General features: G+C 39.4%; 3 protein-coding genes across 8 annotated transcripts; all 3 read right to left on the bottom strand.

Moving 5' to 3' along the window:
• Window positions 1-902: 902 nt before the first annotated feature.
• LOC148800555 (uncharacterized) lies at window positions 903-1,580 on the bottom strand. The gene has a single exon (XM_088903785.1). It carries the CDS (start codon window positions 1,578-1,580, stop codon window positions 903-905), a length of 678 nt encoding a protein of 225 aa, XP_088759911.1.
• Window positions 1,581-3,102: 1,522 nt separating this feature from the next.
• LOC148800554 (uncharacterized) lies at window positions 3,103-4,816 on the bottom strand. Its single transcript, XM_088903784.1, has 3 exons — window positions 4,476-4,816; window positions 3,711-4,255; window positions 3,103-3,617 (listed from the first exon to the last, which is right to left on the bottom strand). Exons 1-3 carry the CDS (start codon window positions 4,814-4,816, stop codon window positions 3,103-3,105), a joined length of 1,401 nt encoding a protein of 466 aa, XP_088759910.1.
• Window positions 4,817-8,429: 3,613 nt separating this feature from the next.
• LOC104589566 (F-box protein At5g49610-like) lies at window positions 8,430-16,631 on the bottom strand. Of its 6 annotated transcripts, none has more exons than XM_088904468.1 (2): window positions 16,539-16,631; window positions 8,430-10,713 (listed from the first exon to the last, which is right to left on the bottom strand). In XM_088904468.1, the coding sequence occupies exon 2, from the start codon at window positions 10,708-10,710 to the stop codon at window positions 9,565-9,567; it is 1,146 nt and encodes a 381-aa protein (XP_088760594.1). In that variant the 5' UTR covers window positions 10,711-10,713; window positions 16,539-16,631; the 3' UTR covers window positions 8,430-9,564. The 6 variants fall into 6 exon arrangements, with proteins under 6 accessions (XP_088760594.1, XP_088760592.1, XP_088760591.1 ...); XM_088904466.1 differs by lacking the exon at window positions 16,539-16,631 and adding an exon at window positions 15,481-16,532; XM_088904465.1 differs by lacking the exon at window positions 16,539-16,631 and adding an exon at window positions 14,298-16,532 and having other exon boundaries at window positions 8,431-10,713.
• Between the last annotated feature and the right edge of the window lie 324 nt (window positions 16,632-16,955).

Raw genomic sequence — 16,955 nt, 5'->3', positions numbered from 1 at the left:
CACACCTCCTATTTAATCCATAACAGATATCATGCACTGAAATCTCTTACCTTATCGCTGAAGTAACACCCATACGAGTAGGAAAGCAGTCCACGCACAACAGCCGCTGCACACACAACAGCCACTGCCCACACAGTTCGGCCCTCTATTCTTCCTCTACTAGGAGAGGGCGATCTCAGAAATCACAGCAACCGACCACATACGACTTGACTGGAGGCATAAAGACCTCCAAGGGAAAGGGGGCGATTACTCCTTTTCAGCCCTTTCCCTTATCTCCAATCGAACACAGAAAAAAAAAAAAAAAAAAAAAAAAAAAAAAAAAAAAAAACCCTAGATAGGGTGCGCAGAGAATGAACCCTAGGCAAGCAGAAATCTAGGCAACTTCAAGAAGCTCTGATACCATGATAGAATTCAGGTCTGCCTTGGAGTTCGGCCTGACTGAATTCAGTTATGTAGAAGAAGAAAAGGTGATAAAGAGAGAGAGAAGAGAGAATTCTGGTTCGAACTAAAAGAGTCAACTTGACTTCTCCCAGTTGGCCAATAAGTATTTATATTATTATTAAAACATAACTGAAAAGACCTATGTGCCTTTACTTAAATTAAGAGCACTTGTTCCAACACAACATTACAGATCAGCAACATTAATCAAGGTATAAAGACAAAAATACCCCTACGCTAACAGTATTAATGAGTATAACTGTAACACATTACAACCTTTGGTCCACAAAACTCCATGTACAGCCAAAAAACCGGTCTCTCCCAAATACATACAAGAGACCCCCAACTAAATCAAGTAAACAAAAAATCCAAATCAAAGTATTGATGGTGGAGAATATGCTTAAACGAGTCCTTGGCTGACAGCCAGGAATGTAAAGTAACCAATGCCCGAACCACCAACTCATCTAAGGAGCACCTTTGACCTTCAAAATCCTACTATTTCTTTCTTTCCACAGGACCCAACTTACTACATGAGGGATCGTACACCATAACACCTTACCCCTGTTACTTAAGCCTGTCAACTTCCAAGAGAAAAGCAGTTCAGCTAAAGACTTGGGGCAGCACCACCTCACATTTAGCAGGGAGCCGAAATGACAGAGCAGAAGATGAGCAACCTCACAATGAAAAAATAGGTGATCCACAGATTCAACTTCTCCATTGCACATCACACAACTTGTGGAGGGCAGCACCAGACCCCTCCTGATTAACGGCTCCTTGGAGAGACATTTTTCATGCACTGCAGTCCAGACCAAGAAGGAAACTTTAGTAGGAATGTGAGGAAGCCAAATCTCTTTCCAAGGAAAAGCCTGAGCCGAACCAGCACTCAGATTTGAATAAAATGACTTCACTGAGAAAATCTCATCCTTAGTCCATTTCCAAATTCTGGAATCTTGCTGATTTGGGTTCAGTTGATAGTCCTGAATCGCTTGTAGCAGCTCCAACAGATCAGAGAATTCCCAATCATTGAGATGCCTCCTAAACTTTGGACACCAGTATCCTGTATTTCCCCGCTGCTCAAACTGATCTACCACCACCACATCCCTGTCTTCTGCTATAAGGAATAGAGACGGGACAGTCTCCATTAGGGACGCACCATTGCACCAGGTGTCTCGCCAGAAACTAATCCTCTTGCCATCCCCTAAATTTTTAGCCTAATCCCTTGGATAAAATGAGAATAAACCTTCTCAATTCCTTTCCAAACTGAGCAGCCAGAAGGCGAGGGTGCAGGTCCAGGGTCCCATCCATAGTTTCTAGTTCCAAACTTTTCCGCAATTATCCGCCTCCAGAGAGCTTGGGGGCTAGAATTAAAGAGCCACAACCATCTACCTAGGAGAGCAGTATTTACCTGCCTAAAATTTCTCACTCCTAAACCCCCTGCCAAGACAGGTTTCCATATGGAGTCCCACTTAACCTGATGGATCTTTTTTTCACCATCCTTCCCACACCATAGGAACTTCCTTTCTAGCCTTTCCATCCTTTCAGCCACCTGTGTTGGGATTGGAAACAGAGATAAAAAGTGGATAGGTAGATTTGCCAAGACACTTTTCAACAGAGTAATCTTAGCTCCCTTGGACAAATACCTGGACTTCCAACCCCCCAACTTCTTCTCTATCCTTTCAATCACCGGGTCCCAAATGGATTTGGAGTGACATTTTTCTCCAACTGGAAGACCCCAGAACCTGAAAGGGAGTTTTCCCACTTTACACCCAAGCTCCGCAGCAAGATCCTAGATGCTATTGACCTCCCCAACTGGGACAATTTCACTTTTCTGAAAATTCACCCGTAATCCAGAGATCACCTCGAACCAAACCAGAATCATCCGAAGATTACTTAACTGCTCCTTTTCTGCCTGAACAAAGAATAAAGTATCATCTGCATACTGTAGTAAAGGGACCACGGTTCCTTCATCTGCCACTCTAAAACCTTCCACACAGCCTTCAGCCACAGCTCTTTTAGCTAATCTAGCTAAAACCTCCACCACACAGATAAACAGCAAGGGAGAGAGGGGGTCTCCCTGTCGAAGACCCCTCGAACTTCTAAAGACACCAGAAGATGACGCATTCACAAGTACAGAAAACTTAGCAGTGGATATGCACACTCTGACCCAATTCCTCCATTTCTGGCCAAAGTTCGTTTCCTGCAACACCAAGTCGAGAAACCTCCAGTTTACATGATCATAAGCCTTCTCTAAGTTAATTTTGCATACCACCCCATTGCTGCCACTCCTTAACTTCGAGTCTACCAGCTCATTAGCAATAAGAACACCCTCTAGTAATAGTCGACTGGGCAAGAAACCCCCCTGCACCTCTGGAATGATCTCAGGAAGTACCTTCCTCCTATTAGCAAGGGTTTTTGCCAGAATGTTGTAGAAAGCTCCTACCAAACTTATGGGTCTGTAATCAGAGGTACGCATCGGATTCTGAACCTTTGAAATCAAAGTTATAAACGTAGCATTTAAGCTACGCTCTAAGGATGCTCTTTCGTGGAATCCGACATAGCCTTCATCACCTCTGGCTTTATGAAACTCCAACATTTCTTGAAGAACAACATTGTGAACCCATCGTGTCCAGGGGTCTTCTCTCCCTCTAGACTTTTAATAACCTCCTAAACTTCCTCTTCTGAGAAAGGTTTCTCTAAGTCTTCTCTTTGATTGTTGGAGAGGGCTTCAAACAGGCTCCCATTCAGACCTGGACGTACCGGCCACACCTCCTTATATAGGTTCTTGAAGAATTTCACCACCTCCCTTTTAATAGAAGATTCCTCCTCAATAATCCTGTCTCCCACCTGCAGCTTCTTCAAAGTATTCTCCCTTCTTCGACAATTAGCCACTGCATGGAAATACTTTGTATTTCTGTCTCCCGCCTTCAGCCAAGAGATTTTAGCCCATTGTCTCCATTTAATCTCTTCCTGATATGCTACTTTGTCAAAACACAATTTTGCCTCAGTCCTAGCTGCCTTTTCTTCTTCAGATAGGTTCACCAGCTCTTCTTTCCTATCAAGCTCTTCAATGGTGCTTAACAACTCTCCTTTTTTTAGTTCTACTGCCTTAAAATTGTTTTTCTTCCAGTCTAGGATTTTCTCTTTCAACATCTGTAGCTTCTTTGCAAGAATATGAGATCCTGAGCCTTTTACCTCAAAAGATAATCACCACTCCTTCAACTTCTCTTCAAACCCAGCCTCCTGAAACTACAAGTGTTCAAACCGAAAAGGACCTGGCTTCCTCCTCATGCCCTCCCCCCTAGGAAGAATAGGCCTATGATCAGACACAGGTCTTGGTAGGGCTTCCTGAAACAAGTTAGGGAAACTTTCCTCCCACTCTGTTGACACCAAGAATCTGTCAAGCTGAACTAAAGTAGGATCGCCTTGATTATTAGTCCAAGTGAACTTAGCACCAGACAACGACAAGTCCACCAGACCATGTCTGTAAACAAACTCACCAAAAGACCGCATCCCCGTAGTCCTTCTCACACCTCTATTTTTCTCCTGTGGGAATCCTATAATGTTAAAATCTCCGCCTATACACCAGGGAATATTACCACTACTCCTTATTCTGCCCAGCTCCTCCCAGAAGTTCTGCCTTTCAGCATCATCATTTGGGCCATACACCCCAGTAATTATCCCCTTGAAATCTCCCGTCCCTACAACTTCAATGGAGACCGAGTAATTTCCAACCATGGAGTCATTGATCGTGACAGTATTGGAATTCCATACTACTAGAATTCCCCCTGCTGTTCCTGAAGCATTTAAACATCCCCACCTGCATTGTCCATCCCCCCACACGCTTCTAACCATTGATGCGTCCATTCTACTCAGTTTTGTCTCTTGAAGTAGAATGATATCTGGTTTGTGTGCCTTTATTACGGAGCAGATGACAACCCTTCTCCTCCCCAAACCCAAGCCACGAACGTTCCTTGACAAAATTTTCATCATTACTCAAATACATTCCTATCCCCCCCCCCTTTTCCCCTACTTCCTACCTCCCTTTTCTCCTCCCTCTACCACCGTCCTCTGTACACCCTGCCTTATCATTCAGGCCCCAAGTTAGACGTAACAACTCCTTTTTCCCTTTCGCATTCTTCTTACCTTTGGCATTCATTACACCTCTATCCCGTAAAATTCTATGTTTAATTTCCATTAGGAAGTCCTTCGTCTGTTTCTCGAGACCCACCATTGAGACCCCAAGAAACTCCCCAAATTTCAAGTATTTGGATAACACCCAACTCGACAGAAGTGCTCCCTCCGAGATTTCCCCACCCTCCAGCAATGTTGCCTCTCCATCACTCTCACTCCAACGAGCTTGTGTTTCCACCACGGCCATACTAAGCGGAGACACTTCTTGCCCATGAAGGCCCTCACTATTCTCTAGATCGTTCTGAATTTTACTGGGGGCTCCCTCTAAATTCAGGAGCGTCATCAACAATCGTTCCATCCACATCTTCGTCAAATGACTCAGCTTCTGCCTCCACCATCACTGCTTTCCCTTTTCCCACTACCTCCCCTGCAAGGTCTCCTTGATTCTTCGCCTGTCCCCTCCTTCCCTCGAAGATCTTGATCGCCCCTGGGTCTCTTCTATACACATTTGGAAACTTCCGGTTCTGGCCTCCATACTCAAAGCTGAGTTCATGACTCCATCTCCCCCAACCAGCCCAGCAACTAGAGAAAACTAGGTCCCAATTTTTCACCGGTCCTCCCCTCTCTTATCCCCTAGACCATGGTCCAAGCCCCTACTACCAAACGGGTCCTTAGACCTCCTTTTGTGATTGAAATTCTGGGTCTTCTGTCCGACCCGTTCTTCCCTACCCTCTCCGCCCGCGTGACCCATCTCCAGCAAGCATTCCCCTATTAAATCTTTCAACTCCTCTTTACTTTTTGGCCAATAGCCTCTCTCCAACTTGTTCAGACTTTGAGCCTGAGCCCCCTGAACGTTGTCAGGCATAAGGTCAAACTTTGCACTCTTCTTTGCCTTGTTCAAATTTTGAAACCGAGCCGCCTGTCCGCAGTCAGACACACTGTTAGACGCTACCCTCCTCTCCATCATCTAATTCTCCTTCCCACTTACTGCAATCAACGGTTCCCTTGTCATCTTCTCCAAATCTCTCAGACTTCGACCCTCCGGGTCACCCGTGGAAAGTCCGGCCGACATGACACCCACCCTCACCCCTTCTCAACCACCCCCAGGTCTCTACTGCATAGCTTTCAATCACTTCATCCCTCGAAATGTTCTTCACCGATTTTTGTAACTTCGTAACCGGCCTAACTAAAGGTTCTAGTTCTGACCAGATGTGTACATTATACACCACTTCACCCACTCTAACATCCACCGAAGTCGGAATCTCTCCCCTCCATGCCACCTGCAATCTCACCCATTCACAGGTCGCCAGCTCCTCTGTGGAATCATCTGTGGCTAGGCCCCATAGAAATCCCCGATCACAGAGATGACTTCTGGACTCCACAAGATCAACGGGAGTCCATAAATACGGACCTAGATCTTCTGATCGAGATTACCTCTCCCAGAAGGTTCGTTGGAACTACAACCCGCACAGGCACTCCATCTATCAAGGAGAAGCATGTTCTCCCCAGGTACCACGGCGCACTACTAAGAAGCGCCGCCGCTTCTTTCTCCAAGGGGACAATGAACAGAAACAATCCCTTCACAAGTTTTTTAACCTTCACCTTCCCTACAGTACCCCAAGCTTCATAAGCCCACCTTTCCACTACTGCAAGATCAGGCACCTCTGCCACGAACCTACCAACAAGGCAGCCCTCCAGGAATTTCTTTCAAAAGTTTACACCCTTCTCCGACGTCTCAATGAAGAACAACTCATCACTCCAGAAGAACCTGACCTCACCTTCTGTTGGCCAAACTCTGGTTTTGGTCACTTCTTTGAATGAAACCCCTTTCCTGGTCTTTGGATCTCTACTGCCTAACCATGGCGGTCTCCTCATCTCTACCGCCCAATAAAGGTGACCTCACCTGAATGTTGGGGAAAACACCTCAGCTTCTGAGGTGTAAATTCATGGTTGTAAGCATTTTCTAGTTACTCTTCTTTTTTACCATAAAATTTCACTTCCAATTTCTGGGCTACCAATGAAACACTACTAAGTTAGAGATTGAAAGACAATAACCTTCTCCCTACTAATGAAAATAAACTGAAAATTGAATGACGAGCACTACTAAGTTAGAGGAACAAGATACTATAGCCCAAGCCCACATGAGACTTGTCAAAATGACAAAAATACCTATACTATCCAAATATATAGAAATACAGAAAATTTCAGGAAATTCCAAATTTGATTCTTCAGCTCCTGCATAACTCATGCAGGTCTGAAACTAGAGCCTTGAAGAAAGAGTTAGTAGAAAATTTACCAAAAGGATGGATTTTCCAGATTTTGAGGTCACAAAAAGAGGGAAAGATGCAAGTCTCCTTTAGAGAGGAGATGGAAGTATTTTTGTTTTGGATAAGCTAAAAAATATTGGCCTAAGGTGGTGTTCGGTAGCTCTGGACAGACCTTCAATCGCTGAAAATATTGCTTTTTCAGCGGTCGGTGATCATTCGGTTGCACCTCCAAACATGGCATCTAAAGTCTGAAAACATCTCCGAAAATTTCAGAGGTTGAGCTACCTCCGAGTGCGTTTGGAGGTAGCAGACGAAATTTATTTTCCATTGATGCCCTTTAATAAAGTTGGAAAACCCAAAAGGTATTCAACACTGTTCATCATCTTCCTATTGCAACTAGTTCGAACTTGCATAAGGGATGGTGATACTCTGTTTCTAGTTTACTGAAACAGTAAAAGGATGAAAAGAAAAAATAAAAAAAAAAAAAACAAATAGCAAAAAGAAACAGTAACAAGGGGATGGAAAATCTTGCATAGGGATGCTTCCGATTGGGTTGAAGAACGAACACTGAATAGGGCCTAGATGAAGCTTCTTGCACAGGGGACAGCATGCAGCTCTGTTTCTGGTTTAGTTGCAGCGGTAGTAAAGGAAAAAAGAGAACCAGAATACCAGAGAGAGAGAGAGAATGGAGGAGAGTGAAGCCTGCCATTGTCATCAACTTCTTCATCTCGGTTACCTTTAGGATTGTCTCAAGTTTCGTCATTATGAGTGAATCTCTCTAGTTTCACAGTTTAGTGGTGGTGCAAGAGGTTGAAGACAACCTCTTGTTTGTTAAATTATATTTTTTATAATATTAATAGTATTGCATTTTATAAATATTATTTTATAATAATATATTAAAATAATTTTAAAATAACAAATATTATTTATAATATTTTTTAATTAATATTTGTTTGATAATTTTAATCTTTTTATTAATATTCTTAATCTTATTTATTATTTTTAATTTTCTAATTTTACTATTTCATAATACTTAATCTTGTTATCATTTTATAATTTTTATAACATTAAAAAATTTATAATTTTGTTATTGTTATTTAAGTAACAATTTGAGGGTAAATTTGTAAAATGTACATTTTTCAAATAACAGAGCATTCAGATTGCTAAATAACTCAGCTACATTCAGATATCTGCAAAAGCAGAAAAGCAAATTTTATATGGATTACTTTTAGAGCTTTTTCGGAGTTTTTTTTTTCTTTTCAAACTTCAAACTTCAGATTTACCGGACACCAGCTAAGAATCAGCTAGTTCTATCCCCCCACTGAAGGTTGGTCCAAATTTTGATTTTATTACCATTTCCAACTTGAAACCTAGTGAAGTTAATGAACAGGTAGCCCTTTCCATTTGACCCAAATTCAACCCACATATCAAATGGTTGAGTTTGGATGGATTTTATGCAGATGGGTTAGGTTAGGATTGCCACCACTATTGTAAATTCTCCTATCTTGAAGGCTTTTTCCAAAAATTCTAGCATCCACCCCCCCCCCCTAACAAGCTCCATATATGCTGCCAAAGGATTCTTTGCCTACAGTGTGACTTCATCATCATTAAGCCTTGTCCCAACTCCCAACTATATGGGGTTGGTTACATGAATCCCGTTTTGCCATTCTGTTCTGTTCAGTGCTCTAAGTGTGATGATCAATAGTAATATTCCAGATATTCATTTATTCTTATTTTATCATTGTTCTGGCCTATTTCATTGCACTAGTTGTTTATTCCACTAAGTTGTGTAAGTATTCATGGATTTACTACATAAAAAGGTTTAAAATATATACTTCTTTATCAGTAGAAGTAATTTTTATCCATATTAAAAGAATTGTATAAGGTACAAGGAGTGAAACTGGGAAAAAGCAACAAAATACAAGTATAAACATTATCCTGCCCCATCAAGAGCCCCTCCCTAGACCACTTACAACTTACCCCAGATGGTACTCTCCCCGTCTTAATTTCTGCTTATTTACTCCTTCACGAGCCAGGGAATCAGCCAAAGTATTTGTTGATCTGGGCACCCAGGGAATCATCCTTCTACATGTGCCCTGAGCTAACTCAACTGTTTTCAAATCCCCCTCCACAGTCAACCTTTATCATTGTGTTTGGAATGCTAGTTTCACTTTTTGTATCACTGCTTGTAATTCAGCCATTGTAGAGATACAATAGTTTAAAATATTAAAAATAATGAACATGAAAACTTATCACAGACCTGCTTCACTAAGGCTAAACTTAGCTCAGCTTTCATAAGTCTAAATGCAATAATGAACATGAAAACTTATCACAGACCTGCTTCACTAAGGCTAAACTTTGCAAGTAACAAAACTAATAACAAGTATTTGACAAATGGAATTTTTTTAAAAAAAGGTAAAGTATAACTTCTCATTAATATATCAAAATGAGCCCATGTACACCAAGGATCTGTACAAAGGGACTGCTCTTCAATCATAAAATTAAAAGGCATTAAAATCTATTTCTCTTTACACATGATAAAGGCAGTCAGAACCTTCAAAAAGCAGCAGCCATGCCAAAATGCTCAACCATTAAATGAAAAAGCATTAAACTCTATTTCTGTTTAGACATGATAAATCCATTCAAAACCCCCAAAAGTTGCACCCATGCCATCATTATTTCTTTCACAACCTTTGATATGATTTCATAGAGGTATTCCTCATACTGCTCATGGGTATGCCAGTCGAATCAAGCTCATGCTATAGGGAAGTACTGTTGGATACACAAGAGAGTTAGGTCCCAGTTTTGTAAGGGAGCAGAGTTCCTTCATCCTCCTTGACTCAAGGTGGTACAAATACATTCTAGAGGACACCCTCATAAGCAAGAGTCCATCTTTGAAAGCCAAAGGTTCTATCCATGGTATCATATCAAATGTAACCCGTCCTGCCGTTCTCTGCAACAAATTATAGAGGAATTGTGGGTTTTCTTCCTCCATCATGGCTAATGATATAGAGTCTTTCAGTACCCATTTGGGTCCACTATAGTCTTCAAGGATCCAAACTTGAAGTCCAGATGTGGAGATCATAATATAATGTAGATGTCCTTCGGCTTCACCAATGCACATCTCAGGTAGGTCATTACACTCGATGGTGGAAGTTGGTAGATTAATCAATTGGCACTGCTCATTTTCTACATTGAATGTAAGGATTTGGTCCCCATTGGTTAGCCAATGTAAAACCCCACCAGCGAAAACCCCTTTTCTCTTAAACAAATCATAATGACAAAAACAGTTCTCCTTGGATTCCCTCCATGCTCCTTTTTCTGAACAGTAGATTTTAAATGAGAAGTACAAATCAGTATCAGTCTCTATTTGATGAACACTAATCACCTTGAAATTCATGGGGGTATCTATAGGATTGCAAAATGGGTCAAAAAGTAAGGCAAGGCTTTTGCTTTTCTCTGGTTTGGCCCACTTTAATGTGACCCACTCCTTGTTTGAAGGGTTGCAGACATAGATGACTGGATCCGGAGCAGGCATACAACTCCTACAGCAAATAAGCCCATTACTTGAGTCCATGATGACAACCTTCTCAGGTAGAAAATCCAATACTGTGTGCTTCACGACGGCTTGTTCCCTTCCAATAGGAATGTAACTTAGAGTTTCAATGTCTGCATCACACCAATGGAACTTCTCCTGGAAGAAGAACCCAGAAATGGCTTCTTTTGACCTTTGTATCTGAACCCTGATGAAAGCAGGATCAGAAATAAGGTGGTGCCACCCTCTAGATACACACTTTAGTCCGAGCAATGTCTTTGCTGGCAACCGAGACAAGACTTCAATGGGTATGTCATCACTTGACAACCCTATCTCCATCTCCTAGAGTATGGAAAGACCTTGATTCAGTTTTGGTTCACTTGCACAAATATAACACAAATAAAGTTTTAAAAAGTAACCATGGTAATTCCATTTCTAATTTATCTAACATTATATCTACTATCTCTTATCTTTGTGGATTAATAAATCTCTTTAATCTGGTTACCAAACAAAAAGAATTATGTTACAAAAGTTCCTTTGGCCCATGTAGCATACATGCATTGTGTTGCAACTGGAAAAAAAATCCCAGATTGCTTTACCATTACAAAACCTCATAAAGGAGCATTTTAACTGGATTCAAAGTGCTAAATCAAGTACTGTTAATTTTAGGAACATTTCCACATGCTCTTGGTGAAATGCAGCACACATAATTAAAGAAAAGAAAACAACTGAGAAAAAACAAAATCAGTAGTAAGAAACAGCTACTTCAACTTTGCAATATTGTTCTGTAAGACTGTAACTACAATTCATAGGAGGATAGATTTCCAATTTGAATTGATCATTTCCTTTCTGTTATGGGATAAGTGGTGGTGGTGATCCTTTTTTTTTGGTATTACATACTACACATTACAGGGGAATTGGAGGTGGAGCAGAGCAGGGTGCATGAGACCCACTGGCCATACTATGGAAAGCCTGCAGAACCGTGGGTTTGATCATGGTGCCAAGTGACCATCTCAACATCCAGGTCATCAGCAGATAAGTGGTCATAAACTCATGATTTAACTAATGCTCCATGTACTTTGTAATTAGAAACAGAATTAGAATAGATATTGAGCAGAATCATCCCCCTAAAGTCAATAAAGAAAGTTAGAGAACCTCAACAATCCACAGGCACTTAAAGAAAATCAAGAACTCGGGGTTAAAGAAAGCACACATACATAAATATATTAAACAAAAATTATTTTCAGATTATATTGAAACTGTAGTTTAGCCCCACAATGAAAGGAAATGTAATCTGGTATTTGGTATTATTCAGTTCCCTTATGTTCTGAGAATCATCATGAGAAAACAATAGGTGGTCAAATGACCAAAGACATACACTCAAGAATGTGAACAGCAAAACGGTTTGCAAACCCAATTACCCACTATAAAGCCATAGTTAGCAGGCCCTTCAAAATGATGAACTCAGAAATTTTAACAGAATTTATTCAATTAGTATGAGATCCAAAACCCCTAAACACTATCTTGGAATGGAATGGAATGACTGAAACATGACAGACAGGATTACAAGAAAATACAAAATAATGGGATCTAGAAATTGCATTTTAACTTTTCCTTTTCGTTATAGTTTTACTTACTTTTTTGACATTAAATATTGAACATGTATAGAAATATCTCATATTCTCATTCAAACATCGCCACTCTAGTTATGCATCTTATGTTCTTAAAGTGAGAAAATTGTTTCTTTTATTTATTTTTTATCATTGGGTAAAACTTGTTTCAGTACAATGCCAGCCAATAAAAAGCCAAATGAACTAGATTAATATGGAGCAGAATCAGCACTATATATTCAATTGGAGAAAACCAGGACGACTAGTGATTATAAGGCATTAAAGGAAAAGACTCAAGTGTCGACAAAAATTTCGTGCGTAAATTTGGAGCACAAAAAAAAATGCGAACAAATTCAAAGAAATTTTTTTTTTTTGCAGAAACGTAAGTGGGATACAAACTCTTTTTTTCTTTTTTTTTTTGCAAAGAAAACCCTCTAATTCTCTTGTCACGAGCACAACCCGAACTTGTACTTGTAGCTTGTCACAGACATGATCCGAAAAGCTTGATAACTTGTAGTTGTAAAAAGAACTTGCAACGATCAATTGTATGCACACAAGATAGGAGAACTTTCTTTCTTTTTTTTTTCGTTGCAGTAATTTGATGAAGCTTTTGATTGCAACAACTCAAAGGCCGGAATCCTTCAACCATCATTGCACGGAGCTGTAACGGTTTCGGAGATTCAATGATTGAGGAGCCGAAATTCCGATTCTTCTTCCCTTGATCTTGGTGCAGCCGTCCCTTCTTCCCGCTTTTTTTTTTTTTGAAAGAAATAAGAGTAGGCAAAGGAATTGAGGAGCCAAAGTATGAGAACCGGAGAAAGGGTCAAAGGAGAGCTAAAGGAGGGCAAGAGTTTCCTCCATCTATTTATAATGTCTTCTCTTAGACAAGTTCGGCCAAAAACTTTGAATTCAGCCAGCTTGTATAATTAATATGGGCCCACTAGATTGGTGGTTTGGTGATCAATTTATGATCTCATTTAAAAGAAAATTAGGAAATGGGTTGGATTTGTCCCCCTCTTATTTAAAGCCAAGTGCCACTTGGCAAAAGGGGTTGGGCCCATGCAGCTCTTAATTTATTTGACCGAACATGACTTCCAAACTTGGTTGATCAATCAAGCCCTCTTATGTGCTGATTTCCTTTTTAAACAGGACTCTCTATATACCAATCTAAGATTTGGCAAATCTGTCCATCGAATGACAGATTTAAATTTAAGATTTTTTTTTGAAGCATTGCACTGAAAATTTGAGGTTTGAGCCCATGTAGTGTAACACTTCTTTGGGTTAACAGGCCAACTCTTTTTAGTGGGCCCAATAACTTCTAATTGGTTTGTCTTCTCTTTTTTTTTTATATATCAACATCAAGATTTCAAGAATACAGTTATCTAAAGGAATTTCCAGCTTAACATAATAAAGACTCCAATCTACTAAACTAAAGAAACACTCAGATATCCAAACAGCAAAAATAAATAAAAAAAGAAACAGAGAAATTAAGTTAAACCAACCAATGTGCTAAACAATAGAACCCTAAAATTAGACATAATCATCAAAACCTAGTTGTTGAACAAAATAATCCTCGAAATCAAGAACAAAGCCAAGAATCAAGTGAAGAAAAATCGCAAGAGAGTTGAAGATAATACAAGAACTTCAGACAGAAACCCTCACTCTTTCTTCTAGCTGTTTGATTGATGAGGAAACAAGTAAGAGATGAATAAAATGAATGCATCCTTATAAATAGCGAAAACAAAAGCCCCAATGAATGGGTTTTGATGTCCGAGGCCTCTATGCATGATTTCTTATGAATAACTTGCATTTTAACTTTTCCTTTCCGTTATAGTTTTGCTTACTTTTTTTATATTAAATATTGAACATGTATACAAATATCTCATATTCTCATTCAAACATCACCTTATGCATCTTATATTATCATTGGGTAAAACTTGTTTCAGTTCAATGTCAACCAATAAAAAGCCAAATGAACTGGATTAATATGGAGAGGAATCAGCACTACATATTCAATTGGAGAAAACCAGGACGACTAGTGATTAGAAGGCATTCAAGGAAAAGACTCAAGGTTTCAAGAATACAGTTATCTAAAGGAATTTCCAGCTTAACGAGAGAGAGAGAGAGAAAGAGAGAGATTAAGTTAAACCAACTAATGTGCTAAACAATAGAACCCTAAAATTAGACATAATCATCAAAACGTATTTGTCGAAAAGAATAATCCTCGAAATCACGAGCCAAGAATCGAGTGAAGAAAAAATCGCAAGAGAGATGAAGATCAATGTGCTTACAAGAACTTCAGACAGAAACACTCACTCTTTCTTCCAGCTGTTTGATTGACAAGGAAGCAAGTAAGAGTGATGAATGAAATGATTTTGTCCTTATAAATAGCAAAAGCAAGAGCTCCGATGAATGGGTTTTGATGTCCGAGGCCTCTACGCATGATTTCTCATGAATAACTTGCATTTTAACTTTTCCTTTTCATTATAGTTTTACTTACTTTTTTTATATTAAATATTGAACATGTATAGAAATATCCCATATTCTCATTCAAACATCACTACTCTAGTTATGCATCTTATATTATCATAAATGTTTTAAAACGCGGAGACGTGATGCGAGACGTTCCACTACCTAGAGGTGTGAGGCGTAAGCCTCCTTAAGAGGGGGGTTAGGAGGAAGAAGGAGGAAGGGGAGGAGGATGAAGAGGAAGGGGGGATCTCATTTGGTTTTTATTTTTAATAAAAATCTTTTATATTAAGAAGAATAAAGATGCATAACATTAGTTGAAAGGGGGGGTCTTGTCGAAGCGGAGGTGGGCAAGCGAATTCCCTTTCCTTTTCTTTTCTTTCCTTTTCTCTTTTTTTTCTTCTCTTTCTTTTTCATTCCCTTCCCTTTCTTTTCCTTTCCTTTTTTTCTTTTTTCTTTTTTTTTTCTATCTTTTTATATAAGATGTGCATGAAGCGCATGAGGTGTACGCCTCTAGCATGCATCATGAAAAAAGCGCATGAGGCATACGCCTCAGAGGTGTCAGCGCCTATAGCATATGCCTCAGGGCGTTTTGGGAGCGCCTCCCATGCCTTTTAAAACACTGATTATCATTGGGTAAAACTTGTTTCAGTTCAATGTCAACCAGTAAAAAGCCAAACAAACTGGATTAATATGGAGCAGAATCAGCACTACATATTTAATCTGAGAAAACCAGGACGACTAGTGATTAGAAGGCATTCAAGGAAAAGACTCAAGGTTACAAAAATACAGTTATCTAAAGGAATTTCCAGCTTAACGAGAGAGAGAGAGAGAGAGAGAGAGAGAGATTAAGTTAAACCAACTAATGTGCTAAACAATAGAACCCTAAAATTAGACATAATTATCAAACCCTATTTGTCGAACAGAATAATCCTCGAAATCAAGAACAAAGCCAAGAATCGAGTGAAGAAAAATCGCAAGAGAGATGAAGATCAATGTGCTTACAAGAACTTCAGACAGAAACCCTCACTCTTTCTTCCAGCTGTTTGATTGACGAGGAAGCAAGTAAGAGTGATGATTGAAATGAATGCCTCCTTATAAATAGCGAAAGCAAAAGCTCCGATGAATGGGCTTTGATGTCCGAGGCCTCTACGCATGATTTCTCATGAATAACTTGCATTTTAACTTTTCCTTTCCGTTATAGTTTTACTTACTTTTTTTATATTAAATATTGAACATGTATACAAATATCTCATATTCTCATTCAAACATCACCACTCTAGTTATGCATCTTATATTATCATTGGGTAAAACTTGTTTCAGATCAATGCCAACCAATAAAAAACCAAATGAACTGGATTAATATGGAGTGGAATCAGCACTATATATTCAATTGGAGAAAACCAGGACGACTAGTGATTAAAAGGCATTCAAGGAAAAGACTCGAGGTTTCAAGAATATAGTTATCTAAAGAATTTCCAGCTTAACGAGAGAGAGACAGAGTTAAACCAACTAATGTGCTAAAACAAATAGAACCCTAAAATTAGACATAATCATCAAACCCTATTTATCGAACAGAATAATCATCGAAATCAAGGACAAAGCCAAGAATCGAGTGAAGAAAAATCGCAAGAGAGATGAAGATCAATATGCTCACAAGAACTTAAGACAGAAACCCTCACTCTTTCTTCCAGCTGTTTGATCGACGAGGAAGCAAATAAGAATGATGATTGAAATAGATGCCTCCTTATAAATAGCGAAAGCAAAGCTGCGCTGAATGGGTTTTGATGTCCGGGGCGTCTACCTATAATTTCTCGTGAACAACTGATTAGAATTTTGGGAGAACGACGGTTCAGCGAGGATCAGAATTTTTTAGGCCCAGTTGGGTTAGGTGTCAGTTCGGAATTGATGTAAATTTACGGGCGGGGCATTGATGTATAGAAAACGGGTTTTTGGACATTTTGAATGTTTATAAGTCTGCAATGAAATTCAGAAATCCTGCATTGATGCCTGTTCATACTTTTCCGTAGAATTTTTGTCCGAAAAATAAACAACCCACAACGAGTGATGGTTGAAATGAATGCTTACAATATAAAAGGAAGGCAAAGGCTGCGCCGATTGAGTTTTGATGTCCGAGAGACCGAGAGGCCTCTGCTTATGATTTCTAATGAGCCACTGAATAGAATTTTTGCCACGTGTAAGGTTGCAATTAGTTGGTTGGTAAGGTCTTTGGCTAGAAAGATTAGGGATGAATCCCGCCTGCACCTAGGATGAATTAACCCTTTAAAAAAAATAAAAAAGGACAATTTTCTTAAGCTATCCTTATCCCTATTGTTTATTGCATCTTACTATTTATCTACTGCTTTAAACCACCTATATCATTTCTAACAATTGTTATTAGTGTTAAATCCTATTAAAAAAGATAAAATGTTTATTTTTCCCTTGATCTCTTTCTCATTTAACCTAATTCAAAAAACCTGTAGCTCATTCTACCCTTTCTCTCGA

The sequence above is a fragment of the Nelumbo nucifera genome, chromosome 4 (genome assembly GCF_055504915.1).
Source record: "Nelumbo nucifera cultivar China Antique chromosome 4, China Antique-T2T, whole genome shotgun sequence".
Classification (NCBI taxonomy): domain Eukaryota; kingdom Viridiplantae; phylum Streptophyta; class Magnoliopsida; order Proteales; family Nelumbonaceae; genus Nelumbo; species Nelumbo nucifera.
Note: the sequence above shows the minus strand (reverse complement) of the source record. Positions and strands in the feature narration are given on the sequence as shown.